Source organism: Erythrolamprus reginae, chromosome 6 (genome assembly GCF_031021105.1).
Source record: "Erythrolamprus reginae isolate rEryReg1 chromosome 6, rEryReg1.hap1, whole genome shotgun sequence".
NCBI lineage: Eukaryota > Metazoa > Chordata > Lepidosauria > Squamata > Dipsadidae > Erythrolamprus > Erythrolamprus reginae.
The window spans coordinates 13,187,561-13,214,677 of NC_091955.1; the positions used below are offsets into that span (position 1 = coordinate 13,187,561).

Here is a 27,117-nt window from a genome sequence, read left to right on the forward strand (position 1 = left end):
AGTAAATACAACTGAAAAATAATGTCAAGAAATGATTAGTAAGAGTCTCTGAACCATAAGATGGGCATAGAAAATTTGAAAAATAAATAGAAAAAAGCAAGAATAAATTAAAAGATTCTCTATAAAAACCGAATTGAAGTAGTCCTCGAAATTCAAAACATTAACTCTTGCTACGACTAACAATATTTTGGCTTGTTACGAAAGAATTAACACTTTGGTTAAGCAAGTACAGTAATACCTCATCTTACGAACCTAATTGGTTCCAGGGGGTGGTTCGTAAGACGAAAAGTTCGTAAGATGAAACATTGTTTCCCATAGGAAACAATGTAAAATCCATTAATCCATGCCACAAAAAAACCCCCGCAAAAAAAACGCGGCCTCCCGAACGCCGAACCCGGAAGTTCGGCAAAAATTCGGGTTCGGGAGGCCGCTGGGAAGCCCCGCCGCCCGGCTGTCACCTTTTAAAACAGCCGGGGGGCTTCCCAGCAGCCTCCCGAACCCGAACTTTTGCCAAACTTCTGGGTTCAGCATTCGGGAGGCCGCTGGGAAGCCCCGCCGCCCGGCTGTCACCTTTTAAAACAGCTGGGGGGCTTCTCGGAGGCCTCCCGAACGCCGAACCCGGAAGTTCGGGTTTGGCGTTCGGGTTCAGGAGGCTGCTGGGAAGCCCCCCGGCTGTTTCAAAAAGCGACAGCCGGGCAGCGGGGCTTGTTGGCGGCGGCGGCGGGTTCGTAAGAAGAAACAAGTTCGTAAGAAGAGGCAAAAATTTTCTGAACCCCGGGTTCATATCTCGGGTTGTTCGTAAGACGAGGGGTTCGTATCATGAGGTACCACTGTATCTAGAAGTATGTTAGCAGCAAAAATGAGGGCACTTTATTTTTTCCAAAAACATTCATAAAAAACCTGCAACATACTCAAAGTCTGTTTCTTCAAAATTTCAACATTTAAAAAAAGATGGGCTTCTATATCAACTCCACCCCTCTTCCTGTAGCCCTTTTATTTCATCATGCCTTTTATGATGAAGGTTAAATTAGACAGTACCCACTATTAGAAAGATGACAGGACTACCTTATTTAAAAGATTTATACAATGAGGTCATTCCTAAAAGAGGAAACCAATTAAAATAAATTTATGGTTTTAGATTCCTCAGATTTAATTTCAGTTCCTGCAATTAGAACACAAGCATGAATAAATGAATACATTTAAAGTCAGGCTAAATTTGTCAACTAATAGAACAAAAAAGATTTTAAAAATAAAATAAAATAATGTACAAAATTTTGTTGAAACGGAAGCAATGTTTTTGATTAGGATAAAAACAATACAAGAATCCATATACCGTACTACTAAAAGTCTATTTGTCATGTAATTGTGCGAAAAGATCCACTATAGGGCAACAGATTTTGAACCAAGGTGCCTCAAATGGGCTGACTTAAAGAATTTGTCCAAAATCTGGGACCCTGACTCTTGAGGGAATGAAATTTAAAGATGTTTTCTATCAAATTATCTCTGGGGAAGTGTCAGAATGGGCAAGATGGCAAACATGATATTGTGATACTAGTCCCATGCCTTTTATGTATGGACCATTTTGTCTCTTCATCAATTTCCATCCCGTGGATATTGATATTCTCAATTGAACTAAAGGTCCTACACAGCGGTGGCCTACGAGCCGGAATGCAAAATTGCACTCACCGCGGCGACTCGTAAGTGCTTGCAGGGCCAATGCAATTTTGCTTCTGCACCTGTGGAGGTAGAAAAATCATACACAGGGTCGCAGGGAAAACCTCACCGAAACATGGGCGCACCTACGGCTCCATGTGCGATTTCCATAGGTGCAGAAGCAAAATCGCGCTTGCCCCCGTAAGCACTTAAGAGCCGTGCTGGTGAGCACAATTTAGCGTTCCAGCTCATAGCCCACTGCTGGTCCTACAGCATAAGTGTCAAACAAGCTGCCTCACGTTGCCGTCACGTGATGTACCGCAATGTTTTCCACTATGCGGATGGACCTGGGGTGGGTGTGGCCTGCACACGACGCATCTGGACCACAGGCTGCCAGTTTGACACCTCTGCCCTACAGCATCTCCTTATCTCAAGGGGAATAAATCCCCTGAAGGGGCAATGAGTCATTTTTTAAAATTTATTTATTATTTTATTTATTCATTTGTCCAATACACAAATACATAGGAAGAAAAATAGACATGTAGTAATATATACTGTATAAGGGTAAAAGTGAACTTAGAGGACAGGATATATGGAAGAAAGAGAATATATATGATAAGTGAGAGAAAGGAAAGACAATTGGACAGGGGACGAAAGGCACACCAGTGCACTTATGTACGCCCCAATACAAAAGAAATTTGACCCAGTTATTGTCACTGCACAACCAGAGGAATGTTGCTCACACGTTGATTCAAATGAATTGACTAAAGTTAAAAAGAATACATTGCAAACATTTGGTGCTTTTTCTACAAACATACACATAATAACGTACTACGCATTTAAGTTTTGGGTTAAATTCTTTAGAAGAAAGCGCTACTTTGGATTTTTCAGAAATCAATGCAAGACCTGCCATTCATATAAATATGTGGATTTTTTCCCCTTGTTTTTCAGCGGAAACGCCTTGCATCAAATTATTTGAACAACCCTTTTTTCCTCTCCGCAAGAGGTAAGCTCTTCAAGTTATTGAATGGAAGATCAGCACTTCAAACACATGAATAAAACAGTTTCTTGTCAGTTCTAGTGTCTTCTGCCGTTAGATTTGCCATGTGCCGTTAGATTTCAGAGAGATCGAAATCTTGCAGAAACTACAAACTTAGAACAAGAGAGAATAGATTTGAAGTCCTTGATACTGAAATTTTATTTGGGAATACAGTGTTCCCTTGATTTCAGCGGGGGATGCGTTCCAAGACCGCCCGCGAAAGTCGAATTTCCGCAAAGTAGAGATGCGGAAGTAAATAAACCATTTTTGGCTATGGACAGTATCACAAGCCATCCCTTAAGACTTTAAACCCCTAAATTACCATTTCCCATTCCCTTAACAACCATTTACTCACCATTATTACTGGTACTCACCATTGAATAAGACACTTAGTGATCCTGATATTTATAAACATAATTATTTATTAACAATTATTTTTTTTTTGTTATTTATTTGCAAAAATTATTACTTTGGCGATGACATATGACATCATTGGGTGGGAAAAACCATGGTATAGGGGGGGAAAACCGCGAAGTATTTTTAATTAATATTTTTTGAAAAACCGTGGTATAGGCTATTCGCGAAGTTCGAACCCGCGAAAATTGAGGCAACACTGTATAGCTGCGTTGCTGTATATCTGACACTTGACCCTTAAATGTGTAAAATTATACTATAGCAAAAGTTAGTACAGTGTTCCCTCGATTTCCGCTGGGGATGTGTTCCGAGACCGCCCGCGAAAGTCGAATTTCCGTAAAGTAGAGATGCGGAAGTAAATACACCATTTTTGGCTATGGACAGTATCCCATGCCTTCCCTTAACACTTTAAAACCCTAAATTACCATTTCCCATTCCCTTAACAACCATTTACTCACCATTATTACTGGTACTCACCGTTAAATAAGACACTTAGTAATCCTGATATTTATAAACATAATTATTTATTAACAATAATTAATTTTTTTGTTATTTATTTGCAAAAATTATTAGTTTGGCGATAACGTATGATGTCATCGGGCGGGAAAAACCGTGGTATAGAAAAAAAACCCGTGATGTATTTTTTAATTAATATTTTTTGAAAAACCATGGTATAGGCTATTCGCGAAGTTCGAACCCGCGAAAATTGAGGGAACACTAATCTTAAAAATATTTTTGGAAAAACTGGTAGTTCTTGTTTTATTCTAAACAGCATGGTTTGAATAAGTATTGTAATTTCTTGTTCGGATGTTTGCATTGTAGACATCATACTATTAGTAATACCTAGCTGTATTGCAATTGTACTACTGGTAGAAACTGAAATGTTTGCTTTCATTGGAAAATTATGAAATATTTAGCAAGAGCAAAAAAGACGAGTCCTCAAATTTGGAAAGAAAACAAAATCCTAGTCCAGATAATGCTTGTTTAGTGACCACAACTGGGATGATCAACTAAGCTACTAAGCAAAATGGCCGCTAAGTGAACCCACAACTTTGCTTATAATCTCCCTTCATTTTTGCTTATCTGTGAAAGTCATAAATGTGAGGATTGGTCACAAAGTGTATTCCATTCCTATCCTAACTTTGAACTCTTGCTAAATGAGGCAGTTGCTGAAGTCTGTGCTCAAGACTGTATCATAGATAAAACACGTAGTTGTTGGGTTTTTTAAAATTAACATCAAATCTTCCGTTCTTTGTGGTTACCTTCAGTTTTTGGAAGGTGTAACTTTGGTGTTATTCAAATGGAACTAATCTTGTGCCTAACATGGACAAATGCTTCCAGAATGGGGTAGTGTTTCAGGAGATTTTATATATCTTATTTTATATATATTGCCACATATGCTCATTTCCTCTACTAAGCTTTTTGGGAAAAGACATTGATCTCTGATCTTGGTAGCACAGTGATTAGAATCAGCTTCAACCACAACAACACAAGAGCACACAACAGATTTAAACTTAATATTAACCGCTCCAAACTTGACTGTAAAAAATATGACTTCAGTAACCGAGTTGTCGAAGCGTGGAACTCATTACCGGACTCCATAGTGTCATCCCCAAACCCCCAACACTTTACCCTTAGATTATCGACGGTTGACCTATCCAGATTCCTAAGAGGTCAGTAAGGGGCGAGTACAAGTGCACTAGAGTGCCTTCCGTCCCCTGTCCTATTGCTCTCCTATATCTCCTATACCTTTCCTCTATTCCTATATCTCTTCTTCTATTCTTTCATTGATATGTTCTACTACTATATCTTCTTTTCTATTATTTCTTAGATATATTTCACTATGAGTATCTCCTCTATAACCTTCATCATGTATTTTACTACCTGTATATAGATATATACCCACTAAAACCCTCATTGTGTATTGGACAAAAATAAATAAATAAAAAGAATGCAGTATTGCAGGTTAATTCTGCCAACTGCCAGCAGTTCGATTCTGACTGGTTCAAAGTTGACCCATCCTCCCGAGGTCATTAAAATGAGGACCCAAATTGTTGGGGGAAATATGCTGATTTTGAAAACCGCTTAGAAAGGGCTGTAAAGCAATGTTTCCCAACCTTGGCAACTTGAAGATATCTGGACTTCAACTCCCAGAATTCCCCAGCCAGCGTTTGCTGGCTGGGGAATTCTGGGAGTTGAAGTCCAAATATCTTCAAGTTGCTAAGGTTGGGAAACACTGCTGTAAAGAACTGTAAAGTGGCATATAAGTCTAAGTGCTGTTGCTATTGCCATCTTTCATAATCCTAGCTGATCAACCAATACCTGTTACAGTGGTATCTCATCTTACGAACGCCTCTTCTAACGAACTTTTCAAGATACGAACCTGGTGTTTAAGATTTTTTTGCCTCTTCTTCCGAACTATTTTCACCTTACGAACCCAAGCAGCTGCTGCTGGGATGAAGGGGTTTCTTTTCCCCCCCTTTTTTGAAGAAAGAAAAGGGAGGGGCTGCTTGGAGTAGGAAACATTTTGCAGAGAACAACGTGCTTGCAAAGGCACTGAAAGGGTGTCTTTTGAAGAAAGAAAAGGGAGGAGGGAGGGGCAGCTTGGGGGAGGAAATTTTTTGCAGAGAACAAGGTGCTTGCAGAGGCACTGAAAGGCTGTCTTTTGAAGAAAGAAAAGGGAGGGGCACCCCCTTGCCTTTCTTCCTTCCCACTCACTCTTTAGCCTAGCCTTGCTTCTTCCACCCGCCCCCTTTAGCTGCTCCTCCCTGCCCTCTGTTCGCCTCCCTTCTAAAGTTTGGGATTTTCCTGAAGGATTTGCACGCATTATTTGCTTTTACATTGATTCCTATGGGAAACATTGTTTCATCTTACGAACTTTTCACCTTACGAACCTCCTCCTGGAACCAATTAAGTTCGTATGATTTATTTATTTATTATTATTTTTATTTATTTATTATTTAGATTTGTATGCCGCCCCTCTCCGCGGACTCGGGGCGGCTCACAGCAAAAATATAACAATCGTAACAAATCCAAATAAATTTAAAATATTTTAAAAAGTTTTTTTAAAAAGAACCCCATTTACTAACAAGCACACACACAAACATACCATGCATAAATTGTACATGCCCGCGGGAGGTGTTCCAGTTCCCCCATGCCTGACGGCAAAGGTGGGTTTTAAGGAGTTTATGGAAGGCAGGGAGAGTAGGGGCAGTTCTAATCTCTGGGGGGAGTTGGTTCCAGAGAGTCGGGGCCGCCACAGAGAAGGCTCTTCCCCTGGGTCCCGCCAACCGACATTGTTTATGATGAGGTACCACTGTATTTTTATGGATGATTACTGAGTATAATTTCCATGGTTCCAAAACAGGAATCACACAAAAATGGGGAATATATTGAGATTGCATATCAGGGTTTTTTTTCACACTGACTGAGGAATTCTGGAAGCTGAAGTCCACACATCTTAAAAGTTGCTAAATTGGATGGAAACACTGTTTATGCCTGCCAAAATGAAAATAAAAGAAAATGCAGGTTGAGTTGATTGTAAAATACCTTTGTGTCGATAGCAACTGTGTATGATACATTTGGATCATCATTTAGCTGCTACCCACTAAGCTGCAAATCTAACCTCGCTTCTACTAACCTGTGTTTGCCCTTCCTCACAATGCCAGCCAATGAGGATCCATGTTGGAAGGTACGTTTCTGGCCATTACTACAGGTTGTTTCAATCATAGCGTGTTTCCTCGCGAAGAGTAATTTATATGGAAACGGCAGTTTAATGTTTCCAAATGTAAAATAATGCACTTGGGGAAAAGGAATCCTCAATCTGAGTATTGTATTGGCAGTTCTGTGTTAGCAAAAACTTCAGAAGAGAAGGATTTAGGGGTAGTGATTTCTGACAGTCTCAAAATGGGTGAACAGTGCAGTCAGGCGGTAGGGAAAGCAAGTAGGATGCTTGGCTGCATAGCTAGAGGTATAACAAGCAGGAAGAGGGAGATTATGATCCCGCTATATAGAATGCTGGTGAGACCACATTTGGAATACAGTGTTCAGTTCTGGAGACCTCACCTACAAAAAGATATTGACAAAATTGAACGGGTCCAAAGACGGGCTACAAGAATGGTGGAAGGTCTTAAGCATAAAACGTATCAGGAAAGACTTAATGAACTCAATCTGTATAGTCTGGAGGACAGAAGGAAAAGGGGGGACATGATCGAAACATTTAAATATATTAAAGGGTTAAATAAGGTCCAGGAGGGAAGTGTTTTTAATAGGAAAGTGAGCCCAAGAACAAGGGGACACAATCTGAAGTTAATTGGGGGAAAGATCCAAAGCAACATGAGAAAATATTATTTTACTGAAAGAGTAGTAGATCCTTGGAACAAACTTCCAGCAGACATGGTAGATAAATTTAAACATGCCTGGGATAAACATATATCCATTGTAAGATAAAATACAGGAAATAGTATAAGGGCAGACTAGATGGACCATGAGGTTTTTTTCTGCCGTCAGACTTCTATGTTTCTATGTTTCTATATGTGAATCCTGCAACACGCTTTCCTTACTGCCAGGATCTTAGTCCCATTGATTTATGAGCCACCTGGACTTTTCGCAGCATCATGAGCTGGGAAAAGCTTCATAAAATGGACAGGACCAGGAGCTACAGGGTTAAATTGGATTCCTCCCTCTCTTCTGGGGAATTCTGGGAGTTGAAGTTCACGCACCTTAAAGTTGCCAAAATGGAGAATCACTGTTAGAGATTTTGGATTTGCCAGAATATAGTCACTACTCCAGCGTAGATGGTTAAGGACAACCGGTGAAGCTGGATTGTAACAGGTTGTGTTGCCGTTTCAGGAAGACAAGAGTGGTTTATTCTGCCTCACTCGGATTGGGTGGGTTCTATTTAATGATAATGATAATGATAATATAATAATATAATAATAATAATAAAATAATAACAATAACAACAACAATAACAACAACAACAATAATAATTTATTAGATTTGTACACTGTCCCTCTCTGCAGACTCGGGCCACTGCACTGGTACCATTATTATTATTATTATTATTATTATTATTATTATTATTATTATTATTATTATTTAGATTTGTATGCCCGCTCCTCTCCGTAGACTCGGGGCGGCTCACAACAATAACAAAGACAATGTAAGAACAAATCTAATAATTTTAAAAACACTAAAAACCCCATTGTTAAAAGCAAGCATACACACAAACATACCATGTATAAACTGTATAGGGCCGGGGGAGATGTCTCAGTTCCCCTATGCCTGACGGCAGAGATGGGTCTTAAGAACTTTACGAAAGGCAAGGAGGGTGGGGGCAGTTCTGATCTCCGGGGGGAGCTGGTTCCAGAAGGTCGGGGCCGCCACAGAGAAGGCTCTTCTCCTGGGTCCCGACAAATGACATTGTTTAGTCGACGGGACCCGGAGAAGGCCAACTCTGTGGGACCTAACCGGTCGCTGGGATTCTTGCGGCAGAAGGCGGTCCCGAGATATTCCAGTCCTATGCCATAAAGGGCTTTATAGGTCATAACCAACACTTTACCTTTGCCATTGGTTCGCATTGCGACATTTTGCGCATGCACGCATTGCCTTGTGCAATTTGGCTTCCGCGCATGCTCAGTAGCTGGAATTAGCCCGAAACACAGCTGAGGAACTGATCAGCTGTGCTTCAGGCAAAGGAATAAAGGTCAGTATAAACTTGCAGACTGGTGGGAGGGCCATGCTATAAGCTACAGAACAGGAAAAACCTCCAAAACAATTTTAAAAAAATTCACCAGCCAATCCAGTTCAGTGACATCACCAGCAGGTCACTAGCGGTTTGGGCAATCTGGTCCAAACCGGGAGGAACTCACCCTTGACTTCCACGTTTCATGTAACTGATGGTTTTAGTGTGAATCACAACTTGCCTAAATCAAAAACAAAACAGTAAATTCATGAACTCATTTCTATAATTTTGAAATTATGTTTATCTTTCTATATAAAAGCCAAAAGCCAAATTAGTATGTCACATTTATTTTGAACTGCAAAATACACGAATTGAAAAGTTAATAGAGTTAATTCTCCTAGTAGTAATTAACATTGCCAGTAGATTAGCAAAGCAATTTAACTTGACACACTATTTTGAGATACTAGGGTTATTTTTTCCCCCCAGCATTTATATTTCAGGCTTCAATCTCCAAAAAGCTCCCTTAGTGGCTTGCAAAGATAAATAAGAAAGACATTTTGCTATTCCCAGCCTTACAATTGCACTTTTCTTCTGATATTTTGTTGTAAGCGTATCCATGAAATAGGAGTTTAATTCAGTTTGGTTGGCCTTGAAGCTTCTCCAGTCCTTTTCCCTGGACGATCATTAGGAGAAAGAAAGATCAACCCCATCCGGTTATCTTTATGCACATACAAGTCTCTCCCTAGTTTGATGTTGCTTGCAGACTTCTCTATCTTGTCCTGCTTAATTAATTAATTGTATTTATATGCCGCTCACTCCAAATGGACTCTGAACGGCTAACAATGGAATAAATACAACCACAATAAAAACAATTAAAATCTAATACAGTGATACCTTGTCTTACAAACTTAATTGGTTCTGGGACAAGGTTCTTAAGGTGAAAAGTTTGTAAGATGAAACAACGTTTCCCATAGGAATCAATGGAAAAGCGATTAATGCGTGCAAGCCCAAAATTCACCCCTTTTGCCAGCCGAAGCACCCAATTTTGCGCTGCTGGGATTCCCCTGAGGCTCCCCTCCATGGGAAACCCCACCTCCGGACTTCTGTGTTTTTGCGATGCTGCAGGGGAATCCCAGCATTGCAAAAATGAGCGCTTCGCTGGCAACGGATGTCCAGAGGTGGGGCTTCCCAGCGAAGGGAGCATCAGTGAAATCGCAGCATCGCAAAAACACCGAAGTCCTCGAAACCCCACCTCCGGACCTCTGTGTTTTTGCAATGCTGCGATTTCACTGAGGCTTCCCTCGACAGCGAAGCACCTGTTTTTGCGCTGCTGGGATTCCCCTGCAGCATCACAAAAACACGGAAGTCTGGAGGTGGGGTTTCCCATGGAGGGGAGCCTCAGGGGAATCCCAGCAGCGCAAAAACAGGTGCTTCGCTTACAATGGAAGTCCGGAGGCGGGACATCCCAGCGGCGGCGGTGGGTTTGTAAGGTGAAAATAGTTTGTAAGAAGAGGCAAAAAGATCTTAAACCCCGGGTTTGTATCTCGAAAAGTTTGTATGACGAGGCGTTTGTAAGATGAGGTATCACTGTAATAAAAATCAATAATAACAATAATATAAAAAACATACATATCTGCAATCAGCCTAATTCCAGGCCTGCCGGAAAAGCCAGGTCTTAATGGCTTTACAGAAGGGTGGAGATAATGCGGATCTCTGGAGGTAGTTGGTTCCAAAGGGTCGGAGCCGCCACAGAGAAGGCTCTTCCCCGAGGTTCCCGCCCGCCAACATTGTTTGGCGGACGGGACCTGGAGAAGGCCAACTCTGTGGGCCCTTATTGGCCGCAACGAGGTATGAGGAAGGAAGCACTCCCGTAAATTAAGGCACCTAAGTTCTTAATTTTATTTTATTTTTAAATTATATATTTTTAAAAACTTCAATTGCCCAGTGTCTTTTCAGAGTCAGACAGTCAGTCAATCAATCAATCAATCAATCAATCAATTATTTAATCAAACTGTAATGCTGCAGCCTTTCCATTCTGAGAGGTTTTTTTAAAAAAAAGTTCCTTTATCATTCTGAGAAGCAAAGATAGATGACTATCTTTTTTTAAAAAAAGAAAAGCCTTTAAAATTCTGTTTTTGAGATAGATAATTAATATATGCATTAGGACAATGCAACAGGGGCAGTTCTATTTTTGATTAATTTCATCACAATTCCCAGTGTTTAATTTCGATCTTTCACAGCTGTTGTGTTTGGTATTTTCTTTTTAAATAAAGTTTATTAGTTTTCCCAAGTTTTTAAAAACAACGTTTCTATAGTTTAATACAGATCTGTGCCCAATTTCTTATGTTTGTTATATTTCTTATATCACCTCTTTATAGATACATATGTTACATTACATGTTTATATATTCCTTTTAATATATTATTTCACATTTTATTCCTCTCTTTGCCTTTGTTACCAGTCCAATCGTACCAATTATTCCAAATCTCACAATACTCTGAGTTACTAGTTCCCTTAATCTATTAAATTCCCTAATCTGGCATTTTCATTGCGTTGTCAATTAGGGATACAGGCATTTGCAGAGTATGTTGACAAGGACAGAGCACACTTCTTTGAACCATTAAGGCAGCTACATTAATAGAAACCTTCAGTGTAGAGTAGTCCTCAACGTACGACCACAACTGGCCCCCAAAATTTCTGTTGTTAAGTGAGTTTTGCCCCATTTTACTAACTTTTTTTTTGCCACCATTGGCCTCTCCATTGACTTGGCTGGTTGAAAGGTTGCAAAGGGGGATCAGGCGACCCTGGGACACAGCAACTGGTCATAAATATGAACCAGTTGTCCAGTGTTTGAGTTTTCATCACATGACCATGGGGATGCGGCTGTGGTCATAAATGTGAAAAATGGTTGTAAACCACTTTTGTCAGTGCTGTTGTAACTTTGAACAGTCGCTAAATGGACTGTTGTAAGTTGAGGACAACCTGTAGTTGCTTTCACACCCTGTCTAAAGACATTCATATTGTGTTGAAAGGCATAGTGATAATTAAGTAGTTATCTTTGATGCAATCCTTTGAGGAAAGCTTGAGAATAAAGAATATAATATAATATAATAATAATAATGATGATGATGATGATGATGATGATGATGATGATGATGATAATAATAATAATAATTTATTAGATTTGTATGCCGCCCCTTTCCGAGGACTCGAAGCGGCTCACAACAACAATACACAATATACAAATCTAATATTAAAAAACAATTTAAAAAACCCTTATTATAAAAAACAATCACACAACCTAAACAAACCATACATAGAAAACCATAGTAGCTAAGGGGTATATCAGTTTCACCATACCTGACGACATAGGTAGCTTTTCAGGAGCTTTCGAAAAGCAAAGAGGGTGGGGGCGTTTATTCCAGAGGGCCGGGGCCACCACAGAGAAGGCTCTTCCCCCTGGGTCCCGTCAGACGACATTGTTTAGTCGACGGGACCCGGAGAAGGCCCACTCTGTGGGACCTGATCGGTCGCTGGGACTTTTTTAGATTTGTATGCCACCCCTTTCCGAAGACTCGGAGAGTAGAATAGAATAGAATAAAATAGAATTCTATCGGAGAATAGAATAGAATATAATTTTTTATTGGCCAAGTAAGATTGGACACACAAGGAATTTGCATTGGTGCATATGCTCTCAGTGTACATGAAAGAAAAAGATACACTTGTCAAGAATCATGTGGTACAACACTTAATGATTGTCATAGGGAACAAATAAGCAATCATGAATCAATCAACATTAATATAAATCTTAAGGGTGCAAGCAACAAGTTACAGTCATACGTGGGAGGAGATGGATGACAGGAACGATGAGCAGACTAATAGTAATAGTAGTGCAGACTTAGTAAATAGTTTGGCAGAGTTGAGGGAATTATTTGTTTAGTAGAGTGATGGCGTTTGGAGAAAAACTGTTCTTGTGTCTAGTTGCCTTGGAGTGCAGAGCTCTGTAGTGACGTTTTGAGGGTAGGAGTTGAAACAGTTTATGTGCAGGATGCGAGGGGTCAGTAAATATTTTCCCCTCCCTCTTTTTGACTCGTGCAGTATCCAGGTCCTCAATGGAAGGCAGGTTGGCAGCAATTGTTTTTTCTGCAGTTCTGATTCTCCTCTGAAGTCTGTGTCGGTCTTGTTGGGTTGCAGCACCGAACAAGTTACGGAGGTGCAGATGACAGACTCAATGATTCCTCTGTAGAACTGTATCAGCATATCCTTGGGCAGTGGGAGCTAGAGGAGAATATTTGTAGCTCAGGGCTGACATGAGAGGTTCTGGGTCCTCTCTGAGCTGGGTTGCTTTCTTGCAGATGTTTCATTACCCAAACTAGGTAACATCATGAATACTAGCAGAAACATCTGCAAGAAAACAACCCAGCTCAGCGAGTACCAAGGGCCTCTCACTTCAATAATACTGTAATAATAATAATAATAATAATAATAATAATAATAATAATAATAATTTATTAGATTTGTATTCCGCCCTGCGGGGGACAGGCAGGCTTAGCCATGCACCTGGAGGGACCCTTGCCACCCTCTCTATGGGTCCTTTCTGAATTACCCCTCCCCACCCCACCTTCAGCGACCCATTTAAAGTTTCCCAGTTGCATGGGTTGCCATATATATCCACCTTCCAAAAGTCCCACTGCTCTTTGTGGCCACAAGAAGGGATCACAACTAAAGAAGAATGGTATGTGTTAGGACCCTGTCCATCATGGTTGGGTTGGCAATATCTAAACCAACAATATGTATTATATAACTGAGCTATGTCTGTTTAGCTGAGGCGGTTGCAGACTGCCACAAGAGGGCGCTGGAGTTCATAGCTTATTTCTCTAAGTCACCCTCTCTGTTTTTCTGTCTGGCTAATCAGTATTAGGTTTGCTCTGCATTTTCTCTGCAATCTCCCTGTATTGTAGTCATGTATTACAGTTAAAATGTGTTTAGGCTTGATATCTTTGTTTACTGATTATGACAAAGACAACTGGTAAGAAGGACTATGTACTTGGTAATATTTAGATTGTTATTCTGACTTATTATGTGTATGACTTTAGACTATCTGAATACATTATTTCTCAAAGTAAATTCAAGTTAGGATATCTCTTGTGTGTCTGAGTAGTTAGTCACAACTAATCTCAATCTAAATGTTTCTGTGTGTACACAAGAAAGACAATATAACAGTGAAACAAATCTAATATTAAAAGAAAAAGATATATAAAACCCCAGCAATTAAAACCATACAACACATACATACCAAACATAAAGTATAAAAGCCTGGGGGAGGTATCTTAGTTCCCCCATGCCTGGCGATATAGGTGGGTCTTGAGCAATTTGCGAAAAACAAGGAGGGTGGAGGCCATTCTAATCTCCAGGGGGAGTTGATTCCAGAGGGTCGGGGCCGCCACAGAGAAGGTTCTTCCCCTGGGGCCCGCCAAACAACATTGTTTGGTCGACAGGACCTGGAGAAGGCCAACTCTGTGGGACCTTATCCGCCGCTGGGGTTCGTGCGGTAGAAGGCAGTTCCAGAGGTATTCTGGCCAAATGCCATGTAGGGCTTTAAAGGTCATTACCAACACTTTGAATTGTGACCGGAAACTGATCGGCAGCTCAAGCCTGAGTTATAAATATTTTCCTGTTGATTAGTATTAGTAATGAAAGGTCTCCAAGAAAACAACCCAGCTCAGAGACCACCTCGACAAGTGTATTAATGAAATGTTGAGGGATATGATGGTCTACTGGTGCTTGTTTAGTAAAATGCGGGCCCGGAAAACCTATTTCTGCTTCTGAGGAACTGCTTCAACTTTACCTTTGCCATCTTTCAGAACGAGGTCAGCCACGAGGAATACTGTTCAGCATGCAAGCATGGTGCCAACCTACAACCTTGTGGAACATGCTCCAGGGCCTACCACCTCAGCTGCTTGGATCCTCCCTTGAAAACCGTTCCTAAAGGAGTATGGGTCTGTCCCAAGTGCCAAGAAAAGGTGAGCTACTTGGCACTGCAGGTATTAAACGAAGAACATCTAATTTTGATAAGATAGAGTTGTATGATATATTCATCTTTCCACAAAACCTTTCTTTTCCATTTGAGGGTAAATTATTACCTCAATAGCCACGCTCCTTGTTCTGCTGGCTCTCTGCATGAGCCTCTAATTAAATGCAAAGGTAGCAAAAACAGACACACACACGGGAAAAGTCAAGAATACTTTCTTTATCCACAGAAAAATAGAAGCAAAACCCCCTTTTTGTAGTCAAAGGGCTCACTTTCAAAAACAAACAGACTTGAAGGCAGTGAAAAAACAGAAACAACAAACTCAAAGCAATTAACAAGTAGCTGTGAAGTCGTCACAGCTACTCTCCTTCAGACGTTGTCCAACTCACACGTTTAACAATGATTTACGTTCAGAATCCTGATATCAAAGCACAGAGTCCTTGGAGAATGCAGAGAGTCAAGCCACAATCCACTATCACAAACAGATAATCTTACACACTGAGAGGCTGGCACGGTGCCCATTTAACAGCAGCCCTAATTAGTTGAACCACACCCAACCACAGGCGAACTCTGTTGTCTCTTGTAATACCTACGTAGCTGCTCTCTCCTATTCATGGCCCTTCGCATGCGTGCGTTTATGACTGCTTCTTCATCAGAGTCCAGTGAAGATAAGGAGGAGGATGAATGGCTTCCTAATTGGCTGTCTGCCATGACCCCTCCGAGGGCCCCATTTCACAGTCACTCCCTGCTTCCGACGATACTTCACTGCCCGAAGCAGTCTGCAGTAAAACAGGCCTTTGACACTGGGAGGATTCACTCACATCCATCCCCACATTCCTTAGGGCAGGAGCTGGCCCAGAAACAACCACAACACTCACTTTATAAGATTCCTAATCAGCTGGGGAAGAAATAACCGATGTGTCATATCCAGAGTTGAAACAGAGTACAGTGATACCTCATCTTACAAACCCCTCGTCATACAAACTTTTCGAGATACAAACCTGGGGTTTAAAAAATTTTTGCGTCTTCTTCCAAACTATTTTCACCTTACAAACCCAAGCCGCCGCCATTGGGATGCCCCGCCTCCGGACTTCTGTTGCCAGCGAAGCGTCTGTTTTTGCGCTGCTGGGATTCCCCTGAGGCTCCCCTCCATGGGAAACACCACCTCCAGACTTCTGTGTTTTTCCGATGCTGCAGGGGAATCCCAGCAGCACAAAAACGGGTGCTTCGCTGGCAACGGAAGTCCGGAGGTGGGGTTTCCCAGCGAGGGGAGCCTCAACGAAATCACAGCATCACAAAAACACGAAAGTCCGGAGGTGGGGTTTAGATCTGTATGCCGCCCCTCTCCAAAGACTCAGAGCGGCTCAAAACAACAAAGCACAGTACACATCCAATGACTAAAATGGTTAAAACCCTTAATATAAAAATCTTCTATGTTTTTGTGATCACATGACTGGACATTGCCATTTGCAACATCCTGCAGTCACACGACTATATTTTATTATGATATTTTTGCCAAAGCCCCCACCATTACTTCCATTTTTGGGCAAAATCACACCAATGGTGAAGCATTGTAATAACTTGTGCTGTTTGCTTAACAACTGCCACAAAAAGGTCATAAAACTGGTTATATGACATAACTCAGGGACGACCTGTGTAGGAAATAAAATTTGCATGAGGGATTCCAATTACTTTTTATGCTCTGCTTCTCACAGGGATATCTGTTGCGTGTTTATCATTCCCTGATATTTTTTGTTCATTTTAGCAGGATCAGAATAATAGTGGTTCCTGAAGCAAATTTTCTCTTGAGGCAAGGCAAAAGATATCTTTAGTACAGTGGTAGTACAGTGATACCTCGTCTTACAAATGCCTCGTCATACAAACTTTTCGAGATACAAACCTGGGGTTTAAGATTTTTTTGCCTCTTCTTACAAACTATTTTCACCTTACAAACACACCGCTGCCGCTGGGATGCCCTGCCTCCGGACTTCCATTGCCAGCAAATCACCCGTTTTTGTGCTGCTGGTATTCTCCTGAGGCTCCCCTCCATGGGCAACACCACTTCTGGACTTCCGTGTTTTTACGATGCTGCGATTTCACTGATGCTCCCTTCGCTGGGAAACCCCACCTCCGGACTTCCGTTGCCAGCGAAGCGCTCGTTTTTGCGATGCTGGGATTCCCCTGCAGCATCTCAAAAACACAGAAGTCCAGAGGTGGGTTTTCCCATGGAGGGGAGCCTCAGGGGAATCCCAGCAGCGCAAAAACGGGCACTTCGGCTGGCAAAAAGGATGAATTTTGGGCTTGCACACATTAATCACTTTTCCATTGATTCCTATGGGAAACATTATTTCGTCTTACAAACATTTCACCTTAAGAACCTCGTCCCGGAACCAATTAAGTTTGTAAGACAAGGTATCACTGTATTTAGCCGATTCGGCCTGGTTCGGCCGAACTGGTAGCTGAAATCGTAGATGGGCCTACGTCCTCTCGGCCACCCTGGCTCTATGCTATCTTATTTGTGCACATTCTTGAGGTTTGGCGCATGTACAGAAAACTCACATGTGAGCAACGCACAGGCGCTGGAGGCCGGGCGCACTCACATCTGCAAAGTAGCAGCAGTGGGAAGTGAAAAATCATCCCTACTTTAGTGGTTAGGATAATAACAAAATATTTTATTGTCAACACAGACACAACTAAATATATTTACACAGTTTGGACACTGCCTATATGGCGGCCTGCAATCAGTTTGAGTAGCTTGGGGAGGTATTTGCTAGATGGATAAAACAGAGGATAAGGGAGTTTTTACATTCCCCCACCCCACCGCTATATGATCTCCCACGAATTCTTATTTTGCAAACCACTGGAGCCAGTTTTGTGTAACTGTTGGGTATTTCTGATATGATCAACTTTTGATTAAGAAAACTGGAGGGGGGAGGAGATGACGAGGTGCTCACAAATATTGTGTCCTAGCTGTGTCCTTGAATTGCTGAAAGCTTGTTATTATCTGAAACCTGTAGGTGTTAAAGAAAGATGACAGTGTCCCCTGGTCTGGAACCCTGGCTGTGGTGCAATCGTACGTTACTCATAAAACAGGTATGTGCTGAAGTGATTGATTAGTAGATAGAGTTTCTCAAATGTCAGCAGCTTGAAAATTGAAGTCACCCCAGGGGTGGGTTGCAAGCATCTCCGAAGGCATGTGCCCATCTAAATGTAACAGGAATTGTCAGACTAGAACTTTTTATCCAACAGCTGTTCTTAACACAATTTACACTGGAGACAAAACTATTTTTGAGAGAGAGAGAGAGACAGGCAAGACAGCGGATGAACTCAGATGTCTTCCTGAAGTTTCAGTCTGAAAACATATTTGCTCATTTTTACCTTAATTCTCATATCTTTTTCACTTTCTAGACTTTTTTTAATCCTTATAATTTATATTGATTGTTTCCCAGTATAATTTGATTGCTTATTTGTACCCCATGGCTATCATTAACTTATGTTATTAACAAGTATTGTAACTTATGAAAAGAATGTATCTTTTCTTTTATATTTATTTATTTATTTATTTTATTTATTTAATTGGATTTGTATGCCGCCCCTCTCTGAGGACTAGGGGCGGCTCACAGCATCTTTCTTCTTTTTTTAATCTTTTATTGGATTTGTATGCCGCCCCTCTCCGAAGACTCGGGGCAGCTAACAACAGTAATAAAATAATGTACAATAATAATCCAATAAATACTAAAAATGATTAAAAAACCCATTAATATAAAAAGCCAAACATACATACAAACATACCATATATGAAATTGTAAAGGCCCAGGGGGAAAGAGCATCTCAATTCCTCCATGCCTGGCGGCAGAGGTGGGTTTTAAAAAGCTTATGAAAGGCAAGGAGGATGGGGGCAATTCTAATCTCTGGGGGGAGTTGGTTCCAGAGGGCCAGGACCGCCACAGAAAAGGCTCTTCCCCTGGGTCCCGCCAAGCGGCATCCCATCGCTGGGATTCGTGCAGCAGAAGGCGGTCCCTGAGATATATAAAAAAGAACAGTAATATAATCCAATTAGTACTACAATATTAAAAACAATTAGAAAGAGGAGATTAACCTAAAAAATTAACTTATTAACCAAACATTCATCAATCATATTTAAGGCATTCAGTGGTCAGGGGAAGATCTAAGAGTCACAAGCCTGGCGGCAAAGATGAGTTTTTAAGCTCTTTCGGAAGGCAAGGAGGGAGGGGGCAGTGCGAATCTCTGGGGGGAGTTGATTCCAGAGGGCCGGGGCTCCCACAGAGAAGGCCCTTCCCCTAGGTCCCGGTGACCAACATTGTTTGGTCGACGGGACCCTAAGGAGGCCAACTCTGTGGGACCTCACCGGTCACTGGGATTCGTGCGGCAGAATGCAGTCTCGGAGATAATCTGGCCCTGTGCTATACAGTAGAACCCCGACTTACGAGACTAATTGGTTCCGGAAGGAGGCTCGTAAGTCGGAACGCTCGTATGACGAAACATTGTTTCCCATAGGAAACAATGTAAAGTCAATTAATCCGTGCAACAACAAAAAAAAACCGCTGCCGCCGAACGCGGAAGTTAGCGTTCGGCTTCAGGAGACAGCTGCGAAGCGGCGCGCGTGTTTTAAAACGTCACAGCCGGCCTGGGGGGCTCGGGGGGGTGCTGGCAAGCCCCCCAGGCCGGCTGCCACGTTTTAAAACACGCGCGCCGCTTCGCAGCTGTCTCCTGAAGCCGAACGCGGAAGTTAGCGTTCGGCTTCAGGAGACAGCTCCTTGGCGCTCGTATCCCGAATGTGAGCTCGGGAGGCGAACAAAAATGTCGCTCCCCTCCCAGCTCTTATCTCGCGTAGCTCGTAAGTAGAGCTGCTCGTATGTCGAGGTTCCACTGTATAGGGCTTTATATAAAGTGAGAACACATGCACCAAAGACAAATTTGTTGTGAGTACAATCACACTTGGCCAAAACATAATTCTAATTCTTTTCTTCTCTTCTATTGTGTTCTATTCCTCTCTTCTATAGTCTCATTTCTTCTTCTCTTCTATATTCTCTATTTTATTCTCTTCTACAGTGGGGGGGAAAAGTATTTAGTCAGACACCAGTTGTGCAAGTTCTCCCACTTAAAAAGATGAGAGAGGCCTGTAATTGACATCATATAGACCTCAACCATGAGAGACAATATGAGAAAACACATCCAGAAAATCATATTGTCTGATTTTTAACCAATTTATTTGCAAATTATGGTGGAAAATAAGTATTTGGTCAGCAACAAAAGTTCATCTCAATACTTTGCTATATATCCTTTGTTGGCAATGACAGAGGTCAAATGTTTTGGGGATCATTTTGACCCCATGGGATGAGATTTTGCATGGAGCTCCAGATTGAGGGAGATTATCAGTGGTCCTGTATGTCTTTTGTTTTCTAATTATTGCTCCCATAGTTGATTTCTTCACACCAAGCTGCTTGCCTATTGCAGATTCAGTCTTCCCAGTCTGGTGCAGGGCTACTACAATTTTGTTTCTGGTGTCCTTTGACAGCTCTTTGGTCTTCACCATAGTGGAGTTTGGAGTGTGACTGTTTGAGGTTGTGTACAGGTGACTTTGATACTGGTAACAAGTTCAAGCAGGTGCCATTACTACAGGTAATGAGTGGAGGACAGAGGAGCCTCTTAAAGAAGACGTTACAGGTCTGTGAGAGCCAGAAACCTTGCTTCTTTGTAGGTGACTGTTCTGTCGAGGTCTCTGGTAGACTCCTCCCGAAAATTCACAGATACAAAATTCAGACACACACACGTTTGAAAATTCAAAACAATGTTCTTTATACCGAAAATTCAAATAACCTAAGCACTCTTTTGATATAGCAAAGAGCACTCGTCTCCAAACAAACTGGTAATTTGTACAAGTCCCTTATCAGTTCTGAGATACTTAGCTTGCAGCTGTGAGGCAATTAACAGTCCTTCTTCTTTCACAAAGTGAAACACACTTTGCTCTGCTTTAGTTTCAAAGCGGGGAAAAATCAGCACACAAAGGTCGAAGTCAGCAAGGCAGGCACGAAACACAAAGATCAGATAATCCTCCACAATGGCCAAACCCACACGGTGCTATTTATAGCAGCCTCACTAATTACCACAGCCCCAGCCAACCACAAGGTGGTCTCATTTTCTTTGATAATAATCTCTCAGTTCTTGCTACCTATGCATCGCTCTCCTCATGCGTGGCTGTATCATTAACTCTTGTTCCGAATCCAAGGAGGAGCTAGATAATTGATCTCCTTCTGAGCTGTCTGCCACACTGTCCTCCTTCCTGTCACTCATGTCTTCTTGGTCAGAGGAGCCTTCATCAGCAGATTCCACCGGGAGCAAAACAGGCCTGCGGCATGTGGATGTCTCCCCCACATCCACAGTCCTTGGGGCAGGAGCTGGGCCAGAGCTAACCACAACAGGGACCAAATACTTATTTTCCACCGTAATTTGCAAATAAATTCGTTAAAAATCAGACAATGTGATTTTCTGGATGTGTTTTCTCATGTTGTCTCTCATGGTTGAGGTCTACCTATGATGTCAATTACAGGCCTCTCTCATCTTTTTAAGTGGGAGAACTTAAGTGGCACAACTGGTGTCTGACTAAATACTTTCCCCCCCACTGTATATTCTCTTCTCTTCTCTTTTATATTCCCTTCCATTCTCTATTCTATTCCATTCCATTCCATTCTGTTCTCCGTGTTCTATTATTCTATTCTAGGAAGGCTATTGCATCATTTGCATCACCCATATAGTTGCTGCCTCAAGGATCTGTCCAGGTCTTTCCAGATGCATTTGCTTAACTGCTGTGTTTTTGTAGAAAGTGCCATTATCTTCATTGCTTCTGTTTGTGTCTTTTGCAGTCAAGGAAGAAGAGAAGAGGAGGCTATTAAAGAGGACCAGTGAATTAAGAGGAGAACACAGACAGCTGGAGGAAAAAGAATGCTTTCTTAATAATGCAATGAAGGTATAATCCCAACAAGCAATGAGTGGAAACTAATCCAGGAGAGAAGCAACTTAGAACTAAGGAGACATTTCCTGACACATGAAATAATTAATCAGTGGGACAATTGCCCTCCAGAAGTTGTGAATGCTACAACACTGGAATGGTATAGAGATTCCTGCCTGAGCAGGGGGTTTGACTAGAAAACCTCCAAGGTTTCTTCCAATTCTGTTATTTTGTTATTTACCCCGAACTCAGTCTCTCTGTCTCCCTCTTCCGCCTCTGTCCTCCCCCACACACACATTTGTCAGTCATTGGTGGCATCATATCAACTTTCTCTGGGCCAGAGGTAGGCAAAGTTGGTTCTTCTAAGACTTATGGACTTCAACTCCCAGAATTCCTGAGCCAATCATGCTAGCTCAGGAATTCTGGGAGCTGAAGTCCATATGTCATAGAAGAGTCAACGTTGCCTAACCCTACTCTGGGCCAATCCAGAATGGATTATCTTCACCGAGACCCATTCTGAATGGGAATGTTCTTATTTAGAAACATAAAAACATAGAAGATTGACGGCACAAAAAGACCTTATACCTCATGGTATAAGGGCAGACCATCTAGTCTGCCCTTATACCATTTCTTGTATTTTATCTTACGATGGATATATGTTTATCCCAGGCATGTTTAAATTCAGTTACTGTGGATTTACCAACCACGTCTGCTGGAAGTTTGTTCCAGGCATCTACTACTTTCAGTAAAATAATATTTTCTCACGTTGCTTCTGATCTTTCCCCCAACTAACCTCAGATTGTGCCCCCTTGTTCTTGTGTTCACGTTCCTATCAAAAACACTTCCCTCCTGAACCTTATTTAACCCCTTAACATATTTAAATGTTTCGATCATGTCCCCCCTTTTCCTTCTGTCCTCCAGACTATAGAGATTAAGTTCATGAAGTCTTTCCTGATAAGTTTTATGCTTAAGACTTTCCACCATTTTTGTAGCCCGTCTTTATCAATATCTTTTTGTAGGTGAGGTCTGCAGAACTGAGCACAGTATTCCAAATGTGGTCTCACCAGCGCTCTATATAGTGGGATCATAATCTCCCTCTTCCTGTTATACCTCTAGCTATGCAGCCAAGCATCCTACTTGCTTTTCCTACCGCCTGACCACACTGTTCACCCATTTTGAGACTGTCAGAAATCACTACCCCTAAATCCTTCTCTTCTGAATTTTTTGCTAGCACATAACTGCCAATACAATACTCAGATTGAGGATTCCTTTTGCCCAATTTATTTCATGCCTTCTTCCTCATCACAATGGAGAGGAAGCCATGTAATCTATTAGATTAGAAGTGTGATAGTTGTGTCCAAAAAGTTTTTTTTAAGGGTCACGTTCATATGATTTCAATAGCACCCCACGGTACAAATAAAAACGACTAGTATTTCAATCACATGGTAACAGCCCTCATTTTCATTTTTCTCACCCACTCCCTGCAGTGCTGCTGTATCACCTTTAAATAAATGTGTGCTTTGATGCTGAAAACTATGTCCATTCCAGGAGACATTATAATAGAGATCAGTGGGAATTGCATAGCTTTCTAGCACGCATGATGTCTAAATGAGAAAGTAAAATTAGAAATTTGGACAGCAGCATATTTGTTCAGATGGGAACTTTGGCCGGTGATTGCAGAATCCGAGTTTGGCACAGGATACACAAATGAAAGCAATTAAAAATATTATGCATCTCATTTCCCGAGCGTTTTATGAAAATAGAATGAATAGTCAATATTTTAAAAAATGAGGAATTAAATTAAAATCTGATTGACAAATTTATGACTCTTACACTTAGCATTAGAAATTCCTAGGCCACAACAATTCATGTCAGTGAATTTTATATTAATATAAAGTTATATTTTATTTGATATACATACACACCATTCTTACAGTTGGCCATCAAGCTGTGAATTTATGATCCCCAGGCCTGTTGGCAAAGCCAGGTCTTCGTAGCTTTGCGAAAGGCCAGCAGGGTGGGAGCAGTTCGGATATTGGGGGGAAGTTGGTTCCATAGAACCGGGGCGGCCACATAGAAGGCTCTCCCCCAAGGTCCCGCCAACCTGCATTGCTTAGTCAACGGGACGCGGAGGAAGCAGTCTCTTATTGGTCTCTGGGAGGTTTGCAGCAGGTTTTTGCTCTTTTTTAATTATTATTTTGTAGATTTTTGATGTTGTTATGTCTCTGGACTGTCAGATAATGTATAGTAGGTGGTAAAAGGTGGTAGTTGTCAAGATTAATACCTGAGGTAATATTCCAGTTAAAGTGGAGTAGAATGTAAGTAGTGTAAATTAAAAGGAATGCCGAGTCATGGTGGATCAGCAAAATGTGCTATGACCTGATTGGTTAAGAACTGTATATACTGTAAAGCACCTTTGCATAGGTGTGGTTAGTCTGTGGTTGATCTACGATTGTGGTTAGTGGTGTGTCGTCTAGTAAGATAGTGTTGGTGTTATGTAAATAGAATATAGAGAATATAGTTTTGCTACAAAAAAGAAGTACAGTAGTACCTCTAGATACGAGCTGCTCCACATGCGAGTATTCCAAGTTACGAGCCACGACGGGAGCGAAATTTCTGTTCCAGACCCAAGCTCAAATTCAGGATACGAGCCGAGCTTCCACTAGGTGGCGCAAGAATCCTTGCTTCTGGTTATCTCCGCGGGGGGAAAAACAAAGTCTAAAGCCATTTGTTCCAGATACGAGTTGATTGACATACGAGCTCCGTTCTGGAACGAATTAAAATCGTATCTAGAGGCACTACTGTAAAAGTCTTCTCAAGAATTCCAGCAGTATTGTTTTCATTCTGAAACATCTCGAGTTTCTGATATCGTATCTGAGTCTGGGTGGGCAGCTTCCGAACGCAACTCTAACAGTAGTTTGTGGTTTGTGTTAGGGTGTTGGCCAGCTGCAGGTCCATCACCAATGGCATGGGTTTTGGGCTTACATGTGACTTCCCTGGGAACTTAGACTTTTTGAGTATGCAGCACAGATCTCCCGATTTTTGAGTGCTGCTTTTTGTTTTATTAAGTATATACATTTTAAAAAAACATTTAAAACATTAAATCACAGACTTCAGACAAATTCATACAAACATAACATTAAAGCATACAAACAAAAATTTTCTAACCCTTTCTGTTACAGTAAACTGCGTTGATGTTATATTTCCATATCAATACTAATATGTCTGCGGAGAGGGGCGGCAAACAAATCTAATAAACAAACAAACAAACAAACAAATAAATCAATAAAATTTAAAAAATAAATAAATAAATACGTTAAACTGTATTTCCTCTAGTTTTCAATTTTCAGTCTATTCCACCATTAGTATCACATTTAATTATATACATTACCTCTATTTTTAATATTGCTTATTTATATCATTGCTTATTTGCCCCCTTAAGTGTTGTAGTTCATGATTCTTGACAAATGTATATTTTCTTTTATGTACACTGAGAGTATATGCACCAAAGACAAATTCCTTGTGTGTGCAATCACACTTGGCCAATGAAGAATTCTATTTATCTAATTATATATCTTTACTTATCCCTTCTTTCTTTATCTTATGACATTTATTCTTTTCTATGTATTTCCTGCGGGCGATTTCTTACTCTGTCTTTCCATTTCTAAATTGACAGAAATGCCTAGAGCTCCAAAACAGCCTGTTGGCCCGGCAGAAAGGGGTTCAATCGTCGCTGGAACACCTCAAAACTCTCATTAGACTGATACAGAATGAGCAGATGCTTCAGGTTACCATGACAACAACAACCACCTCCTCCTCCTCCCTGCTGACTGTCCCCTGGACCAAACCATCTTCTGCCTCGGCTGCCGCTGCTCCCCAACCCTTGCAGTCGACACAGGGCAACAACTGACAGGGGCACCCCTCCCCTCCCCCTCCCCCATTGGTGGGTGTGTCCCCCCCCCCCTCGACACAGAAACACACTTTTCTTCAAAAGAGAACCAATCCAGCCAACAAGAACGCTTTATACGTGCGGGCAGGCACAACGAGGAGAAAAGATGCATCCAGAAAACTAAAAACCTGGAATAGCAAGAAAATGACATTGGTGGTCTTCCATGTCCTAAAAGTTGTGCGGGGAGGAGGCAAAAATAGTAATAACAATAATCCCACCACCGAGTCCCCCCTTGGCAGCTCAATGTCATTATTTCCCCCTCCTCATTGCTGGGAATCTCAGTGCTTAACAATCCTCCCTTCCCTTCGTTTGGTTGATTTGGCCTTAATGTAATTATAATGCGGAAAACGATGTCGCGTCTCCGGTCAATGGAAGGCGTGTGGATTGGAGAGGCGGACGGGGCCTGCCTTTTTTGGAGGCGCTGCACCTCTTTTGCCCTTTGGGAATTTTAAAAAATAAATAGATGGAAAAGGCAAACCATTAGTGCGCTAGAGCAGATAGATAGTAGATACAGGCGCCGAGAATGGGAAATTGTGACTTTTTCTTAAAAACAAACAAACAAACAAACCCTAGCATAGATTCCTGATTGATTTTTTTTTTTTTTTTTAAAGGATCAAGTGTCATTTTCATTCAGGGCTATTAGAGAAGAGTTACATTTGTGGACACTTTCAGAGCCTTCAAAATCAAATTTCCAGTATTATAATTGCAGATATTTAAATAAAAATGTATGAAATTTACCATTTCTAGTGAAATATTGAAGTATTTTCATGCTGAGGCTTCTGTATATGCATTCTGAAGTATTGAAAGAGTTGATGCCTGTAAAACCCTTCATTTTAGCGGGTCCTCTTAACTTATTTTGCTATTGATGTATTTTTCTCATTGGGGAGGGTTTTTTTGGGGGGGGGTTTCTGCAGTTGTTCGAAGTTTAACAATGATAGTAGTGAGGAATATCTTAATCAGTTGGATCTTTTCAGTTGCAAGGGGGGGGGTTCTTTTTCAGGGCTGTCCATAGATAAGGTTAAAAAAAATCAAGATGGCTGCCGGGATGATGCAATCAGAGCTCATCTGTTTCCTATTGATTGCACTTCACGGCTGCCATTTTGATTTTATTTTTTTACCTCATCCTGCAGCAGAGACAGGGCTGATTTCGAAACCCTTTCTTTTCTTTTTTTTGAAGGAAGAAAGCAAATAATATTCATTATTGCTGCTTTTTATTTTATTCAAACAGTACAAATGATATATGCCAAAAAAACCTAACTCTTTTGTACTGCATTTTTATTGTAAAATAGGAACTGTGGAAAAAGGCCCCTCCCCCCTCTCCCTGTTTACTTGCTAAAATTTACAAGACAAGAAATAAACTGCCTCAAGTAGGTCA

At 41.2% G+C, this 27,117-nt stretch overlaps 1 protein-coding gene across 1 annotated transcript in view; it reads left to right on the top strand.

Annotated features, from left to right (window-relative positions):
- Positions 1-25,765, top strand: part of PHF21B (PHD finger protein 21B) — a gene marked incomplete at its 5' end in the record, with an annotated part of 87,669 nt that extends 61,904 nt beyond the window's left edge. The window contains 6 exons of the mRNA XM_070754718.1: positions 2,605-2,659; positions 6,775-6,797; positions 14,657-14,815; positions 17,841-17,916; positions 21,708-21,811; positions 25,470-25,765. Coding sequence (XP_070610819.1) covers positions 2,605-2,659; positions 6,775-6,797; positions 14,657-14,815; positions 17,841-17,916; positions 21,708-21,811; positions 25,470-25,703 — 651 coding nt within the window. The remainder of the gene's footprint in view (positions 1-2,604; positions 2,660-6,774; positions 6,798-14,656; positions 14,816-17,840; positions 17,917-21,707; positions 21,812-25,469) is intronic.
- Between the last annotated feature and the right edge of the window lie 1,352 nt (positions 25,766-27,117).